This window comes from Sceloporus occidentalis, unplaced genomic scaffold (assembly GCF_023333645.1).
Source record: "Sceloporus occidentalis isolate IW3139 unplaced genomic scaffold, rSceOcc1.0.p SCAF_30, whole genome shotgun sequence".
NCBI lineage: Eukaryota > Metazoa > Chordata > Lepidosauria > Squamata > Phrynosomatidae > Sceloporus > Sceloporus occidentalis.
The window spans coordinates 5,150,087-5,176,011 of record NW_028317010.1 but is presented as its reverse complement, the minus strand read 5'-3'; the positions used below and the strand labels follow the sequence as shown (position 1 = coordinate 5,176,011).

The 25,925-nt window shown below is 39.6% G+C and overlaps 1 protein-coding gene across 4 annotated transcripts; it reads right to left on the bottom strand.

The window, feature by feature from the left end:
* Window positions 1-8,395: 8,395 nt before the first annotated feature.
* Window positions 8,396-23,769, bottom strand: LOC149298950 (pantothenate kinase 1-like). Of its 4 annotated transcripts, none has more exons than XM_089486900.1 (7): window positions 23,712-23,769; window positions 16,317-16,669; window positions 13,023-13,276; window positions 12,572-12,748; window positions 11,630-11,753; window positions 8,694-8,819; window positions 8,396-8,455 (listed from the first exon to the last, which is right to left on the bottom strand). In XM_089486900.1, the coding sequence occupies exons 1-7, from the start codon at window positions 23,737-23,739 to the stop codon at window positions 8,396-8,398; spliced, it is 1,122 nt and encodes a 373-aa protein (XP_089343026.1). In that variant the 5' UTR covers window positions 23,740-23,769. The 4 variants fall into 4 exon arrangements, with proteins under 4 accessions (XP_089343026.1, XP_089343027.1, XP_089343024.1 ...); XM_089486901.1 differs by lacking the exon at window positions 23,712-23,769 and adding an exon at window positions 22,536-22,551; XM_089486898.1 differs by lacking the exon at window positions 23,712-23,769 and adding an exon at window positions 22,261-22,288.
* Window positions 23,770-25,925: the final 2,156 nt, after the last annotated feature.

Sequence of the window (25,925 nt, the reverse complement as noted above, 5' to 3'; positions counted from 1 at the left end):
TTTTTCCTCATAGGAAAAAATGGATCAATTAAATCAGCAACAAATTGCATACAAATAATACATATCAACAGAACATTTAGAATATACGATTGTTAGTGAAATCAAAGCATGCTTTACCAGTTAGTATAAATGTAATGTTCCATCTTGTCTTTCCTTTTGAATTGTGGGTAAGGATTCAGATTCAGGTGTTCTGTTGTCAGGTTAATGTAATTTTGTCTCCAGAGACATGAGATCTGCTATGAGCTACAGGTGCAAGCAGGAGGTAGAGATTCCTTCCACGCAGTTTTGACGTATTACAGAAATTGTATGAAGCATCAAACACATATCACAATTTTAAGAAATTGTGTGTCTCTCTTGGAGGCTATGAATGTATCCAATGTATCATCTGTCTTTCTGGTTTTAGCAACCACAGAACCGACTGCATAATTTCTGTTTGGAGTGTACATAGGGAATTTTATCACAAACAATGCATTTCCAACCACTGTTAACGCCAATTAAGGTTCATAGGGACCACCGAATCAAGCCCCACACATTGTAACAACTAGTCACCGTCAAACCATTTTCTGACCTTACCATTGATTTTCAAAGAAGGATCTTCAGCACTGCCTGGTGGCTACATAATGACATTCTGAAATAGCAATATTCTCGCCAACTGTATGAAAGAAACCATCTGTTAACTCTTCTCCCTCTATTCTGCTTCTCAGTTCACCTATGCAGCTGACACCTTTTCCTGTATGGCATGTCCAACGATGTATATGTTTTTTTAACATAGACTTTTAAATGAATAAGTAAGAAGTAGGTTAGAAGAGAAATACATTATAATACCAACTATATTTTTTCGCATTCTGTGAAAACTCTTAAGTCCCACTCCAGTGTAGACTATGATTAAAGTGCACACTGGAGTCCGTTGTTCATTTTAATGCACATGATTGTTAGAAAATTAATGCTGCCCCCTCTATTCAGTGCTGTAAAAATACTACTTTGGTGCTTTACATGAGCACATTGCGTTGCACTCTTGGGAAGCCATTAGGAGAATGAACTGCCCACCTTGGAGATTCTACCATGCAACATAAGAGCTGCTAGTTGAGAACAATTAATAGATGAAGATAATGGGAATAAATATGAACATAGTCATACTTGAGAACATTATCTGGGACCAGTCACAAAATACCTCTAACTTAAGCACTGACAATAAAAAGTCATTTCAAACCTTAGATGCGCAGCTTAAGTGTTGTGTTGGCCATAACCACCATCATACTCTACAGAACTGCATAGTGGGTCAAAAAAGGACATATGTAGTGCACAACATAACCTAGTATTACATACAATTCTGGAGACTTTGGGAATTAGAAGAGAAGAAAGGGAGAGGGTTTGTAATGAAAACATTTAAATACATAAAGACATTCAACCAAGCATAAAAAGGGACCTAAAAGTAACAGGCCAGAGGCTTAGAAGTAATATAAGGAAGCTCTCTTTAACTAAGATGGTGGTAGAAAGACCCTCCAGCTAAGTATTAAAGTTTAATAGCGACAGAAATTAAACATGCTTGACATACGGATAAGACTAGCTTCAATATGAGACCAAGATTTGAGGGATTTTACTGCAGATTTTAAGTGGGCAGAATTTACTGGCCATGTGGTTCTTACCTACTGGTAAGATTCTACATTTTGCTTCTTTTGAGCTTTCAGTTGTTTTCCTCCTCCATGGAGGTATATATCTTCTCATGTTAACCTATGCTTGCATTTTCCAGTGTATTCATGACACTTGATCCCTATATAACGTATCGTACTTGACACTGATTTATCTCGCTAAATACACAACGGTATATACAAAAACAATATTAGAAGCTAGGTATGTGGAATCTCTGTATAAATTTTAATTTAAAAATAACTAATATAACCATACAAAATCTCCAATTCCTTCCAAACATAAATATACTGTATATACCCTGAAAAAAACTATATACAAAGGATAGGGAGACCAAAATCAAAGTAGAGGGCCTAATGTAATACTATAATTGTATCGTTCCCTAGCCTTTTATGTGATCTAACTACCTTCCCAAGGTCCCGTTAAGGTGGAGAATCGCCAAAATTAAACTCTTAAATACCCTGCCTAATATAAAGTCTTGTAAATGAAAGTAGATAACTGATACAGGTAGCTGGAAGGAGATTGTCGTATTAACTGAAAGGAAAATGTAGTACAACATTAGGGTATATATGTATCTGGAGTGAATTTAAGACTTTGTATAGTCATTCTAATTCTTTTCTGAATAAAAGTTACATTTCATCCATTGATCATAGATCATAATATTTGAAACTAGATATTATACTTTTTGAGATATTACAGTGTTGGAGGTTGGCTTGGGACCGAACAATTGAAAGTCTTTTATAGCTGGCTTAGCTCCTGATGAGCCTAGCTTCAGTAAGCTTTTATTTTTACCTGTTCAACAAGTTAAACCACATGTTCCCATCTACCATCATCGAATCAACAGGAGTTGGGTTAGAATGGTAAGAAGGATGATCTGGTCCGTAGCGATCACTGTATTAATTGACAACAAACCAATTTGAGGACTATGTGGATGTGCAAGACATCAAAAATGTGTTCAGCTTACCTGAAAATCTGAAATGGGTCAATGAGACAAGCTATGCTTAAGGCACACATCTTTAAACATAGCATTTACCCCAGAAAATGCAAACATAAAAAAACCAATCAATTTATTCATATAATACCGTATTTGCTCGATTATAAGACGAGGTTTTTTTCAGAGCAAATGCTATGAAAAATACCCCTCGTCTTATAATCGAGGTCGTCTTCTAATCAGACTTCAAAAAAATGTCCGCTGGGGCCAGGCTGCTTACCGGTGCTTTGGTCGCGAGCAGCGTCTCTTCTACTAGCAGCAGGGGAACAGGAAGCTAGCAGAGTGTCACATAATTCTGCCTCCCCCCTCCTTCCTCTGGGGGCGGAGCCAGAGAAGTTGCTTGCACAGCCGGGCCCCTGCAGAAGTCTTCAAGTGAGAGATCTGCAGTTCGGGTAAGGGGGTGGGGGAGGGTTTTTTGAGCAAGTATGTGTGATTAATGGAATGAATGAATATTTAAATGTTTGTGAATGAGTGTGTGTGTGTGTGGTGTGGTGGTGGTAGCATGGCATAGGGAGGCTGTACTCACACTCCTACCATCCCCAGGTTCCAGCATGTACTGGCTGCCTTGGCTTGATAGGAGTGTGATTGCTGTTTATATATATATACCTCCAGAAATGCCTTTTAACCCCCTATATGCCACTATGCCCCATGATATGCCTTTTAACCCCCTATATGCCCCTCTGGCATATAGGGGGTTAAAAGGCATATCATGGGGCAGAGTGGCATATAGGAGGGTATAAGACATTTCTGGAGGCAGAGTGGCATATAGAGGGTTAAAAGGCACATCATGGGGCAGAGTGGCAAATAGGGGGTATAAGGCATTTCTGGGGGCAGAGTGGCAACCCTGGGGGCAGATGTGCATAACTGGGGGGGGCAGGTTGGCAAATAAAAGGAAATAAAAAATATATATTTTTCTCAATCATAGCTTTTATTAAATATGAAAAAATTGTTTACATGAATTAATATTTACTAGTAAAACTTTTTTTCCTATAGGGTAGTCTTATATTCAGGCTTTTTGTTTTTTTCCTAAATTAATATTTAGATTTTGGGGGGTCGTCTTATAATCGAGCAAATACGATATTTATTTCTAAAAATGGTTTGTGTGATTATTGTCAATTTAAAGGATTTTTTAAAAACTCAGTATCACGGGTTAGTTCTACCCCATCCGTTGCAGCAAAATTCACAAACCGTTCTGGTGGACCGAGGGTAAATTGTTAACTACCATGGTCTGTGGGGTAAAATATAGTCTAGTCCTGGTATAGGACTATATATAAAATTATGTTCTTTAATATTAACCAATTATCAGTGACCGAAATATTAAAACATCTCACACACAGGCACTTGTACATAAGGCAGGGAAGGGAAGTCACTGCAAGCCTTGCTGTCACGAATGAGGTATGTGGAGGATTCCGCTAGGTGAACATGACCTTTGGCCAAGTTACTTTTGTTTTTTTCATCTGTAATTCTGATCAGTGTATTGAATAAACTGTGTTTCTAGATTCTCTGCCTTGTGTACAGTAAAACTGTCTCGGTTCACTATCCTGCCCTTGTTAAGGAAGATAAAGAGATGTGGGTAAATGTTGACATGGTGGCACCAGATAGAACTTTCTTGAAGTGCATAAAGGAGATAACCGATTCTCCTTCTTGGACAACATGCACACATACATAACTTTGTTGGGTTAAATCATCGAAGAACTGATTGCACAGATTATTACAAGGACTATGACCAAGAGGTGAAGCAGGCATTCTTAGTTATACCTATAGCTGTCCTGGTCTGAAAATAGATGTGAAAGTCAAAACACAAAAAAGTGAACATTTTTGTGCCTATTCATGAGAGTTAGTTAGAATTCCTTTGTACAACAATGTACCCAAAAGTTAGAATTCCTTTGTATTTGTTCCTACTGTAGCTTGATGACAACATTCAACGTAACAACCGCTAACCTGGTCGCCCCCCCCACCACGCTTCATCAATATTATGCGGAATACTTATTAGTTAGTTAGTGAATACTTAAGGGCGGTGTACCAACCATTAGCTATCTAAAATTCCACCTCTTTTCTAAACATTTTCTGTTTTTCTTCCCTAAAGAAGTGTTTTTCCTCTGAGGTCTTGCAAAAAACCAAACATTTTCTAATAATTTTTATTTGCAGTCATACTTCTGTATTATATATTTTCAGATTACTGAATAATAGGTTTTAGGACAACTGAATAATAGGTAAATTTTATTTCAGGCAGACATTTTCAAACACGTATTAAAGATTTTAAAGAAAACAAAAATAAGACAAGCATATTATAAGTATATTTACAACAATGTACCCAAAAGTTAGAATTCCTTTGTATTTGTTCCTACAGTAGCTTGATGACAACATTCAACGTAACAACCGCTAACCTGGTCGCCCCCTCCCCCCACCACGCTTCATCAATATTATGCGGAAAAAAGTATACAAAGTATGGCTAGATGTTTTCTTAGAAAATCACACGCACACAAGTAAAAATGTATGGAATTTAAAACTTTTAGAATCATAATACACTTTAAAGAAAAATACAAAAGAACAAATATAAAAAAATTAAAGGGGATAATTAAACCTGTATCATCAGATAGCTAAGACAAACATGAATTAAAAAAAGAAAATCTTCTGGATCAGTTACAATTTGGACAGCCTAAATATGGATAATATTTAAACAAACCTTTTCAAGTGTTTTCAAGAATAAAATTATTTTGAACAATCAAGTCTAGGAGCCAGGACAAGAAGGTATCCCCATAGAATTGCAATTTTGGGAGCAAAAGCTCCAGGGATTTGTCTAGGCCTGATTATTTTTTTTCTTTTTTAACAATATTAAGATACTATTCGCAATCGGAAAGAATTTGAATTCCATATAATTTACAATGCAATTCTTCTTAGTTGCCATGGGTATATCACATTAGTTTCCAACATAAAATGGTCTCCTGTATCAATGGCTCTTTCATATGCAGTAAGCCAATTCACAGATTACATCATGTTGATATAACAAGTAATTTAGCAGCCATTTGTTTAAATAATTAAAAAAAATTAAAAAAATCACCTGTCTTGGAGCAAAACGCTTACTCTTGATCATACGTTACTGACCTGCATGCATTTGCACCTGTTAACTGTATCTTGTGTACATTTACTAAAGGTGTTAAAGATCTGGTGCAGGACTCAATTTTTTCATTTTTCTGTATGTTCTGCTTTATGTATGAGGGAACTTTCCAGGGATCTTGCAGTACAATTTAATCTCAATATGGGAATGCAAAGCTAGCTGTGCACAAGATTGGATGAGTAGTGGGCAGTTACTACTACCCCTGGATATTCAGTAATCAATTACTATAGTTCTGTGGCAAAATCTGGAGCATCCTTACGTTATTAGAAAAATATGGAAAAAGTAGTATCGACATTTGGGTCTCAAGGCTACGGAAAAAAAAATGTCTTTGTATAAGGGGGTGGGAAGAAGTATTGCTTCTCAATTACTGGCTCCAGGTGCAAAAGCTGATGTTGCCTCCTGCCCATGATATATTATGTTTTATTAAATACCCTTCTCTTGGTTGAAACCTACTCCATATCAAAAGTACTCAATTATTATGCCAAGTAATTCTTATGCTAACCTGCAGGGCTGAACTGGCGATCACGAGTTGGCCCTGGCACTTTGGGTGATATGTCCTGATGCCATTCAGAGCAAATCTGAAATGGGTCAATGAGATAAGCTATATTTAAAGCACAGTCTTTAAACATAGCATTTAGCATAAAAAAATGGCCACACTTAAGCCAAGAGAAACAAGTATATAGGTTAAAACATTAGCTACTGCATTTTATGTTTCAGTTTCATGCATTGGCAGAGCGGTTTGATTTTCCAGCTATTTTTTTTTTAAATGTAACTTTCCCCTTTTCTTCTAACCGTATGAAGTTACAATTAAAGGGATTTTTGTAAAATTCAGTATGATGGCCTAGTTCCTCCGACGCTCCACAGCAGTTGCAGTACAATTCACATCTGTTCTGGTGGACCGAAGGCTATCAAGGTCTTTGCGGTAAAATATAGTCCAGTCCTGGTACAGGCTCTTAGAATACAGACAATGATATTCTTTAACATTAACACGGGATCAGGCAAGTACTAAATTATTAACAAAAGTGCCATTAGCCGTATGCAAAAATCAGTCTGGTCCAAAAGAAAAGTTACATATTTGTAAGAGTGCAGTTATCAAAAATAATCACATTTAAATGTCCCTTTAGATTCATGCTATCGCCCACACGGCTCTGTATTTTCAATAAAATGCTATGCAGAGCAATTCAGCTCTGTCCCTTTAGGCTTGATGATGGTTAGTTGAGTTTGCTTAACAGACAACAAAAAAAATTCTAGACATTATTGTCCCTTTAAAATTCTAGAACTAAGAACAGAATATGCAATGCTAAGTGGAATAAGACGGGTGGAGCATAAAGTGTCTTTGAAAAGGCCCTGCTAAATGTGTAGTTAAATATTTAAGGAAAGCCTCACTGCCAGCTCACACCTTGAAGAAGATACTAGCTGGAGTCAACCTTTCGTAATATATATATATTATGTATCCCATACCCAAAACCTATCATTTAAAGTTCAGTACATCAAATAAGTTTATGTAATAATGTTTGCATATTAAAATAGTATAAGTATTAGAGTGTAATTTTATGTGCATACTCTGGGAGCGGACATCTTAACGTGTTATCAGGAACTCAATGATTGATGGGGTCAGACAGCCTTTGCCAGGGTGGGATAAGAAGATAGAAGAAACGTCAGGACAGGAAACTGCTTAGCTATGTCTGTTCTGCAATATTTAGCGTCAGCTCTCAGCTTTGTAAAATAGTCTCTTGCTTTGAAAGGACAATAAACCACAAGTGTGCACATTACACTGCTGCAGCATGTGGTCGCACAGTAAATGTAGGTGGGCACTGTGGGGCACTTGCCTGGGGTGTCAGAGCTAGTATGGGCCCGTCCACAACTATTTCCAGACTGGAAACAGATGGTTTCCCGTCAAGTCAATGCGATAAAATGTTTAAACTCACCTCAAATCACTGTTTAGGAATTAAAACCTATTTTGTTCTTGAATCTATTAAAAGCATAATCACAATAAACCAAAATTATAAATAAAATGCCCACACGTATATAACAAGACCAGAGAGAGACAAATACTCTTGCAAATTTCAGCCCTACTTTGATATCTTCCAATGTGTGCTAGAGATGCAATGGCGTCATTTGTCCAATTGTTTTAAGACATCTTGTCATCTTGATGTCATCATTTTGATATAATAAAGGCTCTTCATTGAACTGGAACTTCCTGTTTCCGAACCAATCAGTGCTATGGTTCAAAGGTTACTCGTGCAAAATGGCTCAATGGCAGTTTCCAGTCCTTACCAGAACTGAAGGTAGTGTAGAAAAGAAATACATTTACAAACGCACCTCCGGGAGGGAAGAAGCAGCAATCCTACATTTGAAAGTCTTGTTTTAAAAAAAATTGAGTGTGGAGGTTCATGAAGAATTACCATTTTAAATTAGCGTTAAATCAACAATTGCTGTGATGTGTTTGGCCATGTTGCACATTTTTAAATATACAGATTCCCAGTGTCCATTAAGAGAAATCTTGAATATTTACAAGTCATATGATACATATATGAAATGGCTTTAGTTTGTACCTCCTAGAAGTTAAACAACATTTTTTCTTCAAACAGCAGCCAAGCAATTATTCTCAATAGTGTACCCCCCCCCCTTTTTTTCTTTTACTGATCGCCATTCATCTTGAGTAGCTCCAAAAGTGCTCCAACTGCACCAAAGTAACCCTAAAATATAGGAAATACAATTTTGCATGAGAGAATAGTAAAACCAAAAAGCAAAACAATTATTATTGAGGCGGAAGAGCAAGCAAAACATTTACAATTCTTCACTAAATATTTTTAAATCAAGAATACCGATTAACCAGGCTGTTGTTAAAATGATGATGTCATAGGTTACAAAGTGCATATTGTAGTGCAATATAATTTATCTGTAAAATTGTTTTATTGAAAAGATATTTTTTACCTCATGTTCCAAGAAAAGGGCCTTTAATTGTCCCTTTGACCAGTAATCCATAGCATAGGACAGCAGCTTCATAGAAACCATGTTGATACGGAGAAAGTTTCCCATAAACACTACTCTGTCAATATTCTGCAAAATACAAGTATTACAAATTGTAATTCCATGACGATTATTGTATAAAAGAAAAACTTGCGTACAGTTATAACTATATCACCTTTTTCTTCTGCCAGGCCTGTGATTAATAATTAAGAACTTTAATAGACTGAGCCCCACGTGTGAATTACCATTAGAGGCCTGGAAAAGCATAGGAAAAAATGAAAAACAAATTAAGGTAGTATTATTGTAGTAACGTGTTAGCTATGGTTAGCCATCAAAACACAACATCTCAGCATGGGGAAATATACAGCCTTCAGAAAGATGTTACAGGAGGGTCACCCTCAAACTAGGTGCACTAAGTCTTTAACCTCCTGCTGGAGAATCTTTACCGATGGGAGAAGTTCCTGTTGTGAGAATAAAAGTTATGTTCTCAATGAACCCACATTTGCTGCCATTACGCAGTGGCACACAAAAATATTAATTCAAAATAAAAGAGTGTCTAATGGAAAAAATGACCTGTAAATTCAGTAAAAGCAGTGCATTTGTGTCATTTAAGGCCACCTTTATAGGTAATGTAGGCCAGGGCAAGATTCCTCAACTGGGAGCCCCCACCCCAACACCCCCCTCTCCAAACACTACCATTTATACTCTGCATGCCATCTGCTAATGGGCACCAGGATGTGACATTATATTCTGCATTAGATAATGTGGCCATGAGGTAGGAAGCATTTGTGTGGCGGTCAAGGCTGGCGGGTGCACACACCTCAAAAACAATGGCTGTTAAGAGGCCCAATGAACATCTGCCATGGACCTCTAAGGTAAGTTGGGACTCAAGGCAGCTGCCATTTTGCTCCACATTAAAGACAGCCCTGGTGGCATGGCAGAGATGGCACCCAATATTTAACATAATGCAGAGTCACTTAAAAATAACATGGAAAGAAATGAAGTCACCACCCAAGGATCCAGTTGCAGTACTTAATGCTTTGATAGCCCTGTACAATGCTGCTTGAACTCCATGCCACAAGGCAACACTGTAAAGAAGCTGAAAGCAGTAAGTTGACACCTATGCAGAAGACCAGACAGGTTGCATACATATACATTTAAAAAAAAGGTTTCTCATTTAAGTAATTGTGTGCTGAATGAAACACACCTATTTTTAGCATACATTAACACAATCTTTTATGATGTAGGCAAGCTGAGCCAAGCTGGCTCATGAAGACAGACCCGTTCACCTTAGTGGAACTCTTTAAATATCTTGAAAGCTACTGAACCATTATAAAACTGACAAGGAAATATATGCCATATTAATGCAGAAACAATTAATGTAAAAGTAATAGATCAACTAAGTAATTTGTTAGTAATTTGTTACACCAAAAATGTATACACCAGATCAATGGCCCAAGGCTTCTGTTATTGCGAAGCACTCGACTACCCACGTTACCTTCTCTTTTTATACTTATTTGCATGGCTGGGTTTAAAATGGTTTTGTGGACAGGCCATCCCTGGCTGGATTATTTATGTATGACTACTGCACAACTCCAAATTATGGATTAAGATTATTTAAACCATAATAGAAAAATACAGTACAAAAAGAAGCTGCAATACAGGGCAACTTGTGATATTAAAATGCCATGCCAAACTTTTGTATATACCGTATTTTCATGATTATAAGACGCCCCCCCATAATTTGAATATTAACTTAGAAACAAAAAAGAAAAAGCCTGAATATAAAACTACCCTATACAAAAAAAGTTATTAGTAAATATTAATTTAAATGTAAACTATTTTTCATATTTAATAAAAACTATTGAGAAAAAAAGCAACTCTGCCCCCCAGATATGCATTATTCCCCATTTGCCAATCTGCCCCCTGATATGCTTTATACCCCCCTCCCCCAATTTACCAATGCATCCCTAGACTTCTCCCCCATGCTCCAGAATCCCTGGTGTCAAGTGGGGGCAGCCACGTCTGCACGCAACCTCCACTGCTACCCGACGCTTCCGCCGGGGCTTCTATGACTGAGCACTGGAAGGTCAAGTCACTGAAGTGTCGAGTAGCAGCAGAGATTGTCTGCGCACAGACGTTCACCGGCTGCCAGAGAGGAGGATTCAGGTCTCCTGTAGCACTTTGGGGGATCCTCCTCTCTGGCAGCCGGTGAACGCTTGTGCGATGCGCGTAGACAACCTACCAGCTCCCAGAGAGGAGGATCCTACAGCGCTGCGGAGAATCTGTATTTTAGTCAGTTTGAGGTCTGATTATAAGACGACCTTAAATATAAGACAAAGGGTATTTTTTTAGAGCATTTGCTCTAAAAAAAACCCTCGTCTTATAATCGAGCAGATACAGTAATATTGGTGTAATAAAAAGTTTAACCATTTAACTTGGAAATTGGAAAAAAAGATCTTTAAAAGACCTGGACTTCCCTTAATCAGCATTATGCAGTTTGAGGAACATTTAGGAAACTAAAGGAAAACAAACTTACCAACATTAGATCTACAGGGTATTTGTGTGTGTCTTTATATTCATTTACTTTATATCATCAAACCGGTCGGTCCAATTATACCACTCTGGCACTTCCAGTTGAAGGAGATTTCTTGGGTTGTCACAGATTATTAATAAGATTTTGATGCAATTAAAGAAAACGTCCCCAACCTGTAACCAGTATTGTCCAACTTGCAAGTTGCAGGGTTGGCTTTAATGTAGTGCAGTAATTACTCTTCCTTTTGACCTAACACGTTGAATGTTTAAATATGTCTACACAAAAAATAACTAAAAGGGAGGCGTGCATTTTCAAAATCTATAGTTATTGCACATGTAGTACACGTGATGGTCAGAGATCTTACCTCATTGACTGCACACATACGAGCAATGGATCCGATATTATTTGTAATGGTGACCAATGTTGCCCGGGCCAAGTCTTCCTTACTAATAGAATCTCTCTTTTCTTTGCTCATCATGTGACCAAAGCTGTACACATAAATAATAGTAAAATTGAAAAACGTGAATGGTTGATAAATTGTTATTCAAAATACAAGAAATCAAATGCTGAAATACAAGAACCAACGATGGGGAAACGGCATTTAGAAGGATGGAAATGCATACATTGGTCCGATTAGAAATGCTGACAACTGAACACTGATGTAGAAACGGGAAGTACAATTAATATCAGTCATCCTCACCCAATCTATTACTGATTCAAGAAAGTAGTACTCTACATACAGTCATGTGACTAACGTCTGTGTTTATCGTGTAACATAACCTTTCATCAGGTCTGTATTCATCAGTGTGTCCCAAAAACAATGCTACAGTTACACACCCACACATTATGTATTTTAAAGACAAACGTAAAACAGATAAGTTAAGAATTGTGTGTGAAAAGTGAATAAAGTGCAATGTTGATAATGTAATTTTTCACACCGGAATTACTACAATGACTCATTGTAAAAAAAAAACTACTACTAGTTAAGGGGCAGCTGGGAAGTTTCCCTTGGCACAATCTACAAGCAACCCCTCAGCCACCCCTTACCTCCACCTTGCCATCCTCTCTACTGCTAACTTCATATCCCAGCGCTAAGTAAGTGATGCATCTTGGACTCTCATGGCACCCCTCCCCACCCAGATCTGGCATTTTAAGCTCAGGGCAGGTCACTTCACCGGCTTTTCCTACGCAAAATAATCATCTGGCCCTGCATGATGTGTTTTAAATGTATGTCATGTATTCTATGCTATGAAAAAACATACCCACGTTTTAAAAGAAACCGCAATGTTGTAACAAGAAAAGATACCTGGATGCAACTGCAGAGCCCTGAAGGCTAAACCTTTCGTAGTCACCACCATAGATATCTTTCACCAGTTTATCCACGTTAGTGCTGTCTCCTTTGGCAGCCATTTCCAGCGCCTCTTCGAACGTTTCACATCCAGTTAACAAACAGCAGAGACCAAGGAATGTTCCTCCACCGAGACTAGGGAAGCACAAGGACATGCCATGTCAGTCTTTCTGATGTTTGTGTTTTCAGATTTTCTTATCTCTAGAGAAATCTGAGCTCATTAAAGTAATGATCAGTTAAATGTATTTAGCTATCTTAACAGTGCCCTACAACAAGGCCCTTCAAATGGCATATAGCCTTAACAGCTGAGTATCAGACAGGGAACCTAGGCCCTGCTTGCAAAGCTGTGTACACACAAAAAAAAACAAGAAACCAAGTCAGCAAATAGTGCAGCTATTGCATTATTTACCTTGTCCCAGTTACTCTTTTATAGTTGTCTTTAGAATACACTGCAAGTATGCTGACACCTGACCCTATGTTAACCAGCAACATTGGGTAGGGATTGTCAAGGCAGTATGGCTTTTTCTGACATTGCTCTGGATCTGTTGGCTTTTCGAAATAGTAGCATTCTGGCCCACCGTTAAATCCTACAGAATCGACGTAAAGCAATCCTTGGATCAGACAGTCTAGTTCATCCAGTTTATGGAGCTGAAGGTCCGCTATCTGAAAAGAAAGAGAAAAAGAAAAGCGCAAAACAAAAGTTAATGAATAAGCAAGTGTAAGTGGAGCAGAGGATACAGCTTTACTAAAGACAAGGGCAAAGAGCTATTTAACAGCCCTTTGAACTTTTGTACATGTGAGATGTTGCAACAGAACTGTACCTATAGCAGAAGGTCAGATTTCAATTTATGAAGACTTTGCACTTTATAGTCTGCAAAATAATTGGAAAATTGGTTTCGTTTACCAACCCATCACCTCTGAAAGAGTGGATTCTTCAAGTGATAAAGTTATCGAGATAAATCATATGCCATACTTCATATGACCGGCTTACAATTTTTTTATTAAAAGACAGCATTACACAAATTCAACACAATATCTAAACTACAGAGATCAGACATAAGGAGCATCTTACATTTTCCTGGTTAATCTCTCCCTCACTTTAGAAAATGAAATTTATATTCAAATTACAGCATTTATGTTACTTTTCTTAAATAAAACTAATTGTATTTTGCTACCACGAGTTATTATCTCAGGATCTGCGTGATCCATTAACGTTTAGGCGAGGAGAAAGATGGGAAGTAGGTCAGATAATGCTGGTGCCAACATTAACTTCCACTTTTAACAAAATATCTCCAAAACAATTACATAGATTGACAAAAGAAACCATTTGAGACACCTGTAAAAGATGTGACAGTTTCCCTTTAAGAATGGCTACAGATCTAAAGGACGTAGTTTATAAGTAACTAAGGAATTGTTAAAGGCAAAGTTAATTATCATGTCATCACAAATCTATAGGATAGCTTGTTTGTAAATAATCCATGTGTAATTTTAAACATGCAAATACTATAAATACTGTTAGACTATAACCTAAAAATGTCAGAAAGTACCGTTTTGTAGAAAATCTACAAAATATTTGTGCGTGTGTGTGTGTAGATAGATGTATATAAAAGCTGGTCTTTCTATTTTCGCAACCCCCAACATCTTAGGTTCTCAATGGGATATCCACCTACCTTTCTCATCCAGCCACCTCATGATATATTGAAGCAGAACCTCAGGATATGACTTAATATAAATGATGCTCTGTTTCAATACATTGCAAGACTGGGTTCTATACTGCTCAATAGGCTGATCAGATGAGTTCCTCGATCTTCTTAACCAGCTAATGGTCCCTAGCCATTGCTAAAGTGGGGCAGTGGGGCTGCTCCTAAAAAGCAGGACTTTCCATCTTAAAATGGGACACTTGGGAGGTGTGCTACTCTTGATGCCACTACATCTGGACTAGAAAACTGGACCCAGTGGCTTGGAGGATGACAGAGCTGCAGACAGCCTGCTGTTCCCAAACGACAAGATAGAGAGGGGCCTACTGCACAACTGCTTACTCTTTGTTTTGTTCAGTTGAATAATTATTGCTCCAAATCTTTTCTTTGTGAGGCTTGGGAATAATAGCATTAGAGCAGCTAGCGGTGCCTTACTCCTCCTTCGTGCCAGTTTTGTTGCTATGCAACAAACTGCGATTAGATAGGCTGTTCAGCCTGCTTTAAATAAAAACCATGAGAATATTCCAAAGAAAACACAGAGAAGGTCTCAAAACCAAAGATGTTCCCTTTGCTTTTAAATAGAATAATAAAAAATAAACACACTGAGAAAAGTGTACAATATGAAGCGGCAAGAGGAAACCCACTCAGATCACACAGACGTTTACTAAACATTGATGAGTAATACAATATCCAATTACTACACAAAAGGCTACTACGTAAAAATAAACCCAGATGGTGATTTTGAGTGTTAATATAACTGCGTCACTGCCAAGTGAGAACAAAGCTGAATATTAATGACGAACACTGGAAGGTTACTTACCTATCCGGCTTCTCGCTGAACCTGATGGGTCAGGAGTGCCGGGTATCCGTGCTCATTAACATGCATAAGTTCTGCTTCAAAAACAAGATAGACATGAAGGTCCGTTTGCACATTTTATGGTGAAAGTGTGAATTTATGTGCGATGTTATGTAGTAAGTATGTTTTGAGGTATAGCAAAACATACTCATATCCCTGTTGACCCAGAGAAGCATCCGGACCCCCCCATGAAGGTGCATGGATAGCGCTCCCATTCATTTCAATGGGTGCACTTTCCTGTCCCCAAATGAATGATTCAAGCAACCAATCAGTGGCAAGATTTGTTAGACCACCGAGGAGGACGACAGCAGTTTCTACGTGAGTGCGTTTTATTATTATTTTTTTTCACTCAGAGTACTTTAATATGCATTCTTTTATATAAAGGCTGACACTAACCTGTCGCCTTAATTACATTTTAAGACATGGTGATGGAGCAAGGCGTTATATGTTAAAGAAATATTTTAGTATAAGAATGTATTAGAATTATGGTAACAAAGTAAAGTCATTGAACCACATTAGTAATGTTTTCAAGGATTTATGGTAATCCTTTAGTACAGGTTTGTGATTAAACAACGCACATGCTTACTTTGGTAGGGGACAGTTCCTGCATTCATCAGAAAAAAATGGCAGCTTGCCAATTCCTGCTATATGTATGGTGATCATCAAATGGTATTTTGTGCTCAAAAATGTATACTCAGAAAGCCAATGTCAATGACCCAACCAGAACTCACTACCGGTTGGTGCAAGTCAGATCTACTCTGCCCGCAGTTTTATTAAAGCTTTTCCAAACACAAGCACTTCTCTCTATTTTGCTCTTTGTTGGAACCAAGAACTGCGGTGGGGCAAAAAAAAATAAAAAAAAAAATACAGAGCTACAGCCTGACTGAACATCGAATGTATCAAAAAAATTTGGTTCATACCATAAATTCCTTCCTTTACAACAACCCATACCTATACATAAGTACATAAATATATTGCAAAAGTCCTTTTTTGTCTTCATGTTGGCCCTGAAACCCCTGATTATTTGGGTCTGAAATCTGTGATCACGTCATCTTTGTGATGTCAAACAACAAGAAAACCTTTGTCCGAATGGAGTCTAAAAATCTGTTATGCAAAGAACTTGTGAAATGGTGCCCTTTCCCCTACATACCATTCTAAAGTCCTCTTCGAACTTGAAAGCTCCCCCTCCGGTAGCACATAGCGTGGTGTGCAAGCTAGAAAAGTTCTTTTCGCTGCCCATCTGTATAAACCTGTGCATGGCACATGTTGGGAAGCGGATAAAGTGCAAATTGCCTTTGCGGCTGCACATGGTCAAGTTTTTCAATTCAAGATGAACATCTCGGATTCCAGTTTTGCCGTAGGCTGTGTTTGATGTCAAGTATTTTCGTATGCTTTTAAGGTTTTCAACCTCTTCTTGTTCCTCTTCAGCAGTAATGTCTTTGGGTTCAAAGTAAACCAGCTTCACCAGGGTTCCTCCAATGTCCATACCAAACCATGGGAATGCTGAAATGACAAATATTAAGACCACAATTATTGGACTATTTTTATTGGATGTCTATTTTTTCTAAGTCATATTACTAAAAGGAACTTTTCCAAATATCAATAATTTACTACAAATCTTTTTATATCTAAAAATGACATTGCCCCCCTTCTCAAATACACTAACTTAACTCATATAAAATACTGTGCATGAGACTGTTGAAGGAAAATCTTAAATCTCTTTGAGTATAACCCAAGCAGATTTGCTCACTGTGTTTTTTTTATAGGGTATATAACCCAGATGTCACATGGCTGCCTATGATGGCATTCTTACGCTCTACAGACACACAAGGTTTACTGGAAAGCCACTATTCTGCATTAATTAATGTACAAAGAAATAAACATTTTATTGGGTATTCCTTTTAAATTGTATATTACTAGTATCACGTTATTTTGTTCTGTCTGTCTATTTTCATACCAAACATGGTTTCCAAATGCTGCATATTTGTATAGGTTTAATATCCCTTGCCTTAGCACAATCTACCAGGCAAACAGAACAAGTACTAACTGTACTGCCTTGAACCGCAGAATGGCTTAGGGTGACCCTCTAATGAAGGTCTATAGGGAAAAATACTTAATTTAAGCAGGACTTCATTAGTAAATGGCTCAGTAGGGAATGCCATCAAAATATGACCTGTCTAGAGTGGCCACCAGTACTGCAGTTATAGGAACAATAATTTTTCTTCAGTGCTAGAGCACATCACAAAAGAGAAATCCAGTGCTATTTTCATCTCAAATTCATACTGGAGTCCATTCTGTAGGGCATTTTCCTGCATGCAGAGAGGCACAAGCATTGTTTAATTACTGGAGGTCTTCTGTCTCCTTTAACTCCTCCCCCAGCTGCCTCTACTGAAAGCAGGAAGCATACCGCAGTTCTTCTTTCTCATTTTAGTCAATGGGAGTAACAGAAGCCAATGGCATGCATGCTATCTGGATAGTGATGTTGTGGCTGCTGCCTCAATTACTTCACTTGGAGTTCTATTGAGCATGTGCAAGTTTACATACTGATGCTCCCTGGTTTAAGCGGAGGTAGCCAGGTAAGGACTTAAAGGAGACTGAGGTCTAATTTTCTAACTCAATACTTAAACATGCAAGTGGTAAAATGCATTGGAACCCATGCAAACTAAACCCCAGCATGCATTTAAATAAAACAAACAATTTGGGCTGTTTGTTTAATGCTTCCTTTAAATTAAAAATAATTGAAGGTCCACCGATCCAAAACTGCTACAGGGAAGCAACAAACATTTTTTTCCTCAAAATAGATACTTTAATATAAGTTGCAAATTCAAAATCCATAACACCTTGTTCTACTCCTTAAACCTCAGTGTGGAGTGATGTGGTAGTAATCCAGCAGTAGTTGTGATATCATGCCGTCCTACGAAGATCTCAAATGCTTAATTGAAATGAATGCTAAGTAAACATTACATAAACCATGATCCAACCCATTTCTTATTTGGCCTCAGAACAGTTTTGGCATCAGCCACACAAGAGACCTCAGTTTCTAAAAGGATAATTTAACACTCAAGAATAAGACCCTTATTAGTTCTCAGCAGTCACTCTAAGGCAGGCCAAGGAGAATCGACAAGAACACAAGTGCCAGACAAACCCACTAAGCTTTTCAATGTACTGCTAACTTGGCAACCAGAACAAAAACGTGGAAGTGTTAAGATACAATCCTTTATACAGTCGAGTTAAGTTAATGGCTCTGTGTTGCTTATCACTTTCTATGCAAGCAGTAGAATGATGCTTACCTTGGAAATCAAGTTTGATGTCATAGCTATAGTGCAGTGATGGCGAATGTGTGGCACGCGTGTCGCTGTTGGCACGCCGAGCCGTCTCTGTGGGCACGCCGTGACTACAGTCATACACTGTAGTCACGGCGTCGGCTCCCGCGGACTACATCTCCCACAGTTCTCTGGGGAGAACCCTCCCCAGAGAACACTGAAGCCACGCCCAGGGGTGGGCTGGGCCGGGGGGCAATTGCCCCCCAGGCCGCCCGAAATCGAATCTAAACGGCCGCTGGGTGCTGATGCCGCCGGCCGGCGCTACTTTAATACTTTTTTAAAAAATTTAATATGGGAAGCCGGATCGGCTATTAAATGAAAAAAAAATAGCATTAAAGCAGCGCCAGCCGGCGGCATCATCACCCAGCGGCCGTATACGATGGCCGCCAAGTGATGGGAGCAGTGTGAGGGGTGAAAGCTCCGCCCCCTCGCACTCACCTTTCACCCCTCACGCTGCTCCCATCACTATGCGGCCATCAGATTGTTGGAAATCAAATCTAAACGGCCGCTGGGTGCTGATGCTGCCGGCCGGCGCTACTTTAATACTTTATTTATTTTTAATATGGCAAGCCGATCCGGCATATTAAATAAATAAAAAAAAAAAAGGATTAAAGTAGCTCCGGTGGCTGGTGGCATCAGCACCCAGAGGCCGTTTAGATAAGTTTTCCAGCAGTCTGATGGCCGCATAGTGATGGGAGCAGCGTGAGGGGTGAAAGGTGAGTGCGAGGGGGCGGAGCCACTTCACTTGACTTACCCCCCAGGCCTTAGGCTGCCAGCCCTCCCCTGGCCACGCCCCCTCGTTATTCAGGTTTAATTGCAGTGTTGGCACTTTGAAAAAAATAAGTCGTTTTGGTTTGCAGTTTGGGCACTTGGGCTCAAAAAGGTTTGCCATCACTGCTATAGTGTAAAATACAACATCGATCTTCAATAGTAGCAAGCAATCCAGCACAAAAATGGCACAAAGGGGAAAAATAAATAATTTATGTTTTTTTTGAACAACTAAAAATCTTTGTTGATTATCAAACCATGCATGGGTCATCTGGTCAAAATCGCACTATGCTGATGCTTTAATGAAAGAGCTTTTTTAGTCTGTTCCCCACAGAGCTTTGATGGTCAAGTAGCGCCACAAGAGTTTTGTTTATTTAAAAAACGGGCCAAGTCTGATCTGCAACAAACTGTTCTCCATCTGAAGGGCTGCATACAATTGTGGACCTGAGCACTTTGAAATTAATTATGTAGTCCATACGAGCCCAAGATCAGGGAGGATGTTGCAGTACGAAAAGCCTAACTGTGCCCTTCATAAGGTGGATCTCCTACAGGACACCACCTTGCAAAATAAGAGATAAACCAAAGGATCGAAGGACCTGGCTCTTACACAGTTACACTTATCTTTCAAACTGATATCGCTGTATTTGCCCCATAGCAAATTGAGTATTTGGTTTAAGACTATTTTAAAAACACAGATAATGACTCGACATGTCGAATGCTGCTCGATCTCCTCCTGCGTCCCAAACACTCTGCAGAGCTACTTGGCTTTGTTTGATAGCATGTTCACTTGGATGAAAACCTTGGGAATCGTGAGTATTTAATACAAGTACATAAGCACATAGCATCAAAAATTTATTCTGATATAAAAATGCAGGTTTACACTGTCTGAAGGGTGAATGCTTTATTATTTTTTACGATTATATATTTGTACACAAGACAGAACTGATATCTAAAAGTTTCTCTTGGGATGGGATGAAGATCTTCAAGATAATATGTTGGTAGGCTACCCCTTAATACCAAATGATCCCTTTACACATCAGCACAAATTATGTAGACACTTTAAACTAAAGTTTGATATTCAACAATAAGGCTTTAATGGTTGCAACTTCAGTTTGACAGCCAAATTTTGCCCAAGTGACCTGCACTTCAGCGAAGGAATGAAACAATATATACAGGTGACCTAGCGCATTTTGACTATTAATCTTGGCTGGAATCAAATGCCATCATCGCAACAGGGATGAGAACATGAAAATCATGCATTTGGCACATTTTGTTCTGTAGCTGAAAGAGACAGAATCAGACACATGGTTATGAAGAAGCATTAGCTTATATTCTTAAATTGTGAAGTCAATGCAAGAACTCCATGTTTTGATATGGTATACCTCAGATGAAATTTTGTCTCAAAAACTAAGCACACACATTTTATAAGGAACTTATGGATAGCCAAATAAGTTTATTTCTGTATAAAGCACCAGCCGTTTTAGTCTTGTGGCTTGGACAGCAAAGGCCGAGTGTATTAGAACTATGCAATCAGTATGAAACCCAGAGAGAAAAATACAATGATCAAGTCATAATACAGGATGGCGCTCTAGTAAGAGATCATCGGATGACCCAAAGAACAGTAGGTATACATCAAGTATGCGAAATGACTAATGCAAGATCGTGCCCTCAGGTTAGTGACAGTAAACAGAGGTGATAGTAATGCAATTGTGGTAGCCATGCAAACATGATACTAACCAGAGAAGGACATTAGTTAGAAATAAAGTAAGGCTAAAGCAATTCTATAGTAAAAGTGCAAGACTTTACGCTTGTGCCTTTTCCTTGGGTGTTGTTAAGTGTGTGTTCTCCTATTCTAGCTTGAGGGTACTTCAGTAGTAAGGCCAACTGATAACTCAAAACAAACACTAAATCACCAAAATATGTGTTTCAGCAAATACTTAATAGATGTGTGTACAGTCAATAAGGACAGCTAGTCTCCAGTTCATAGCCCCATTTAACATTTTGAAGGTAGGTAGATGGCTCTGTATCTTCTAACAGAACAAGAAGCTCCAACACACTAAATGCTAGCGAGTCCAACGTCTACGAACAATGTTAGGTTCTTGCTATGGACTGAGAGACACCTTGCTGTCTTTCTCCCTGTATCAGCCAGAATAATTCTGTAAATTTCTGCTGGCTTGCCACAAGTAAAAAAAAAACATCCAAGTGAGATTTTAAGGGGCAATATCAGTAGATCAAATGGAAAAATCCCAGCCATCATCCTGTGTCTATAGTACACAAAAATGAAAGAGGCGTTGGGCTGAGAGGCGATAATTTCATATCAAGTTGTAGAACCATAAAACCTGACACAGGACACCACATCCCAAAGCCAACACTTAAATACCCCACCAAACCAGAAAAACACGATCCACTTTTTAAATCAAAAGGTTTTGCAGCGACAATGTTTGAATTATCAATTGAGTTTAAAAGGACATTTGAGTTTATTGTTAAATACCTGTTATCTCCCTTTCTATATAGACAATTTGGGATTGTATGTCCCATGTCACATACATAAAGAGAGCTTCATAACCAATAACCTCACAGGCTATGTGCTTTCAACAATGTTAAACAAATGGTAAAGTGAAATAGGTGACTTATATGTAAGCAAATTAGTTTCCTGTTCACAGAAGAGTACTCTGGTTGAAGAGATTTCTATCTACCCTTAAATTGGCCATGCCATAGAAGTTGCATGTATTGCTTCTGGGACAAATACGCACCGATCACAATATTGAATGCAATTTGCTGAGCTAGACAAAATCTGTTGGTGCGGGTATTCCATCTCTGTTGAAATCAGAAAGGAACTGAATTTTAAGAAAGAAATATGATGGAAGAGAAGAAGTCTGTGCACATGGAAGAAAAAAAAAAAAGCAAATTAATACCCAATAATTTGAGATTCAGGCATTTCTGTAATTAGCATAGAATTGTGCAAAAGCAATCAGGGATTGCCTGTAAATTAATTGTACTCACAATGTTTTTTTCCGTCAAAAAGCCTCATTTTGTCCAGTTATAACAAAAACAAAAAAGTTCAATGGGGGGGGGGTCATTCAACCAAAATAAAAATAAAAATCACAATGATCCGAGAGAGATGTGAGCTGCACCTTTACATGTCAAGAGTGTGCTGGCTCAGATCACTAAGAACAAGGTCACACATTCGCCTGCATGCAAATTGCGAAAGGCTCTGTGATCTGGGCTTCTGCACACGGTATTTACCAGACATCACAAAAGCCTGACTGCTCTGTGACTTGATTGGCTGCTCATCAGCCCAGCCTCCCGTGGTGTCAGTGGGTGTGCCTGCCCCTCTGCTTCAACTATTGGTTGGATCAGAATGGCATTTAACTCTGCATTGCTTTCAAGCTGTCTACTGATTGGGCGCTCACCAATCCACCCTCTGCTAGCGCGATGGTGTCAGGGAAAGAAAGGCTGGGGGGGGGGGAAAGAGGGAGGACAAATAAATGTCTCCACTGTACAAGTCCCGTGCAGTCTCAAGATAGGCCTTGTGTCACTTTCTTGGTATCTTGGAAACAGTCATAAGGCCAAGGGGCAGTGAGACGTGAATTGGGCCCGGATCAAATGATTCTTAATCATGTTTACATGAACGGTGCCCACAATACCCATGCAGCGCCTACAAACGGTGATGTAGAGCTGTCAGTCACAGATCTGTTGTGGTGGATGATGTCATTAAAAAAAACAAAGACAGGTGGAAACAAATCGCTTTTTCCGTAGGCGCAAGATGTACAAGAAATATTATGTACTTATGGCGCAACCTTAGTCTGCAGCGTAGTCTGGTACCGAGGATCTGATCTAATTAAACACTGCCTAGATCTACCTTCGTCTGTATTATGGGAAGAGTCTGCTGAGGCCCCTAAATGTTCTCTGCAGAAGAGCAACCCCTTCCCCCATCCCATGCACTAAATGCACCAGTGGTCAGGTATACAATCATCGTGATGCAATGTTTAGCATATATCTTGCACACTGAAAGACTATAATGTAACATGACGTCAAAGAACAGTGTGAATATTCTGCCAAGTGTAAGGTGTCTGGTGCAATGCTAAAAACCAAAGCACTGATCCAATCGAATAGTGGAAGCCAACCGACTATAATCAATCAAACGGTGGGTAAATAGTGCCAGTTGGGCGTCCGTTGTGGCTGGGGATAAAACACGGCTACAAGGCCACCTGAAGATGGGTTCCTAGGTGCAGGGGCAAACCTCTAGGCCGCAGAGCTCTCACTCATTCTCCTCATACCCCCCCTTATTGTGAAGAAACGTCACGAAGAAGAGAATGAATGAAGAGCTCGAGCAGATCCAGATGGATTGAGGTTTTCCTCCATTGCTCACTATGGAGGACCATCATTAAAATGAATTCATAGGGGGGGTCATTTGGTCTACCTGTGCCAGCACCACCCGGATGACCACTTACGGGGTCTGTTCTTCCTGCCCGAATCCATCCTCCTCCTGATCCTGCTTTTCTTGGCCGGGGAGCCCCTGTGGAGGGGGTCGGTCTGTGGCTGCCCTCGCACTTGCCCATTCACATACTCGGCCTGGCTTTTGCCGACCTCCCCGTTGCTAAGTTGTAGGGTCTGCGGCGGGTGAAACCCGTTTTGCAAACGGGAGCCGGAGGCAGAATCTGGCTGCGCACGATCCCCCATCACTGCGAAGGAGAAGAAACAGGAGGGGGCGTTTGTCTCCTGTGCTCACGGCGGCCTTCAAAGCAGTCTGCCTCCCGTAGGATGCTTTGGCCTCGCTTTTCCACTCCTCCGCGGCCGTTAGCGCTCTACCGTGGCTGACTTGTTCCGTGACACTGGTGGTGCATCCACTGAGGTCATGGTCACCCTCCCATCCCCAGCATACGCACTGCAGCCTGTCCAGCGCCGCGTGACGTCACGCACCTCCCACTCTGTGACAAGCGCAACACGAGGAGGGGTGATCATGGAGCTGGGGAATTTAGCATTCAGTCATTTCAATCTCTCAGGACTCCTTATTGCATTCTCAGCAGCCGTTCCTTCATAGAGAAGAACAACAACGTTGCTTCTATTCCAGAATAATCCTGAATGTTCCAGTTGTAACCTTTAAAGGTGGGATAAAACGCCCCCTAAGACTCCATCAGCAATGTGTTGGCTCAGTGCAAACACACTCAACCTTGATGCCCCTCATGTGCTGGTTACCCCATGACCACCATCCCTCCTTCTCTAGGCCTATTTCCCTGTCCCCTGATATCCATCAGTTTCCCAACCATGTTCAAGAAAGTGGAAAGCCGCCCCGTATCACAATGTTCTGTCCCTTCGGCTTCAGCAGAAAATGAAGGAAAAGAGAGGCGGAACACAGAGACAAAGCCAATGCTTATTAGCATTGGCTTTGTCACATGGATGCATGCGATCGCGGTGATTGGTGATCACATGACTCTGGGAGGCCTGGATTGGCTCATTGCGCAGTTCCCTCCACCGTGAACCTGTGGGTAGCGGTGCGCACTGGATTTTCTACAGGGTATACTACATCCTCGGTCATTGCGAGGCTGTTTAGAGGACATATTTGTACTAACAAAACCGTTAACAGATTTATTTAACCAATCATTCTTAACGCAAATAGCCCTCGAAGTTTGAAAATAAGCAAATGTTGTGCCCATTCACAAGATAGGGAGGAGTCAGGGAACTACATGCCTGTGAGTTACATCAGTAGTGGGGGAACTTAATGGTGTTTGTTAAGGCCTCAGTCTCGCTTCCCTGCCACGGTGCGCGCAGCTTTACCTCTGTGCATCGGGATATGACGCCTTATTCCGGCGCCACACCACGACCAAGGGCTCGCGCTCCCAACACCGCAGTCTGGGCAGCGGTAGGGAGCAGAGGATACCGAAAGGGGGCAGAGCGGCTACATAGTTACATAGTTCATAAGGTTGAAAAAAAGACCTAAGTCCATCAAGTTCAAGCCTTCTACCTAACCTTCCTATTCTTGATCCAAAAGAAGGCAAAAAACCCCTAATTAAGCTACTTCGAATTCTGCCATCAGGGGAAAAAAATTCATTCTTGACTCCAAGAGGCAATCGGATTTCTCCTTGGATCAAGAAGAGCTTTGTCCTGCATAATATGTCTTTACATATGATTAATGTGGGAAGACTTCTTGAGTCAACTCACTGATTTAACTATGCATTATACAGGGCTAGCTCACCTTTCCTCCCAGGAGATGCTCATGTTCATGTCTTTGTAATACAAAGCGATGTCGGAAAGTTAAAATCAACCGTCCCACAAACCCCCCTTTAATGAATACAGATAAATTGTAAGCTCACAGGTCCTTTTTTAACAGGATGTCTTAAAGTGCATTAATCTTATTGTCAGGTTTAATGTTATTGTATTTCTCCCCACCCATTATAATAGCAATCTGTTAGGGGAACATAATGTAATTATGTAGAATTTTCTTTTGTTTGTAATCCTGCGGGCATAATATATTATATATATATATATATATATATATATATATATAGTTTGTGTTATATTTTCTTTGTTCGTACTGGAAACAGAATTAAGGTCGCATTCAGTTGCGAATAAAAAAGATTTTTCACACTACAGCAGTAGTAAGATTAGCAACAGTGTTGTAAAGTGTGCAATTTGAATTTATTATATAAATATAAATATGTAGGTAC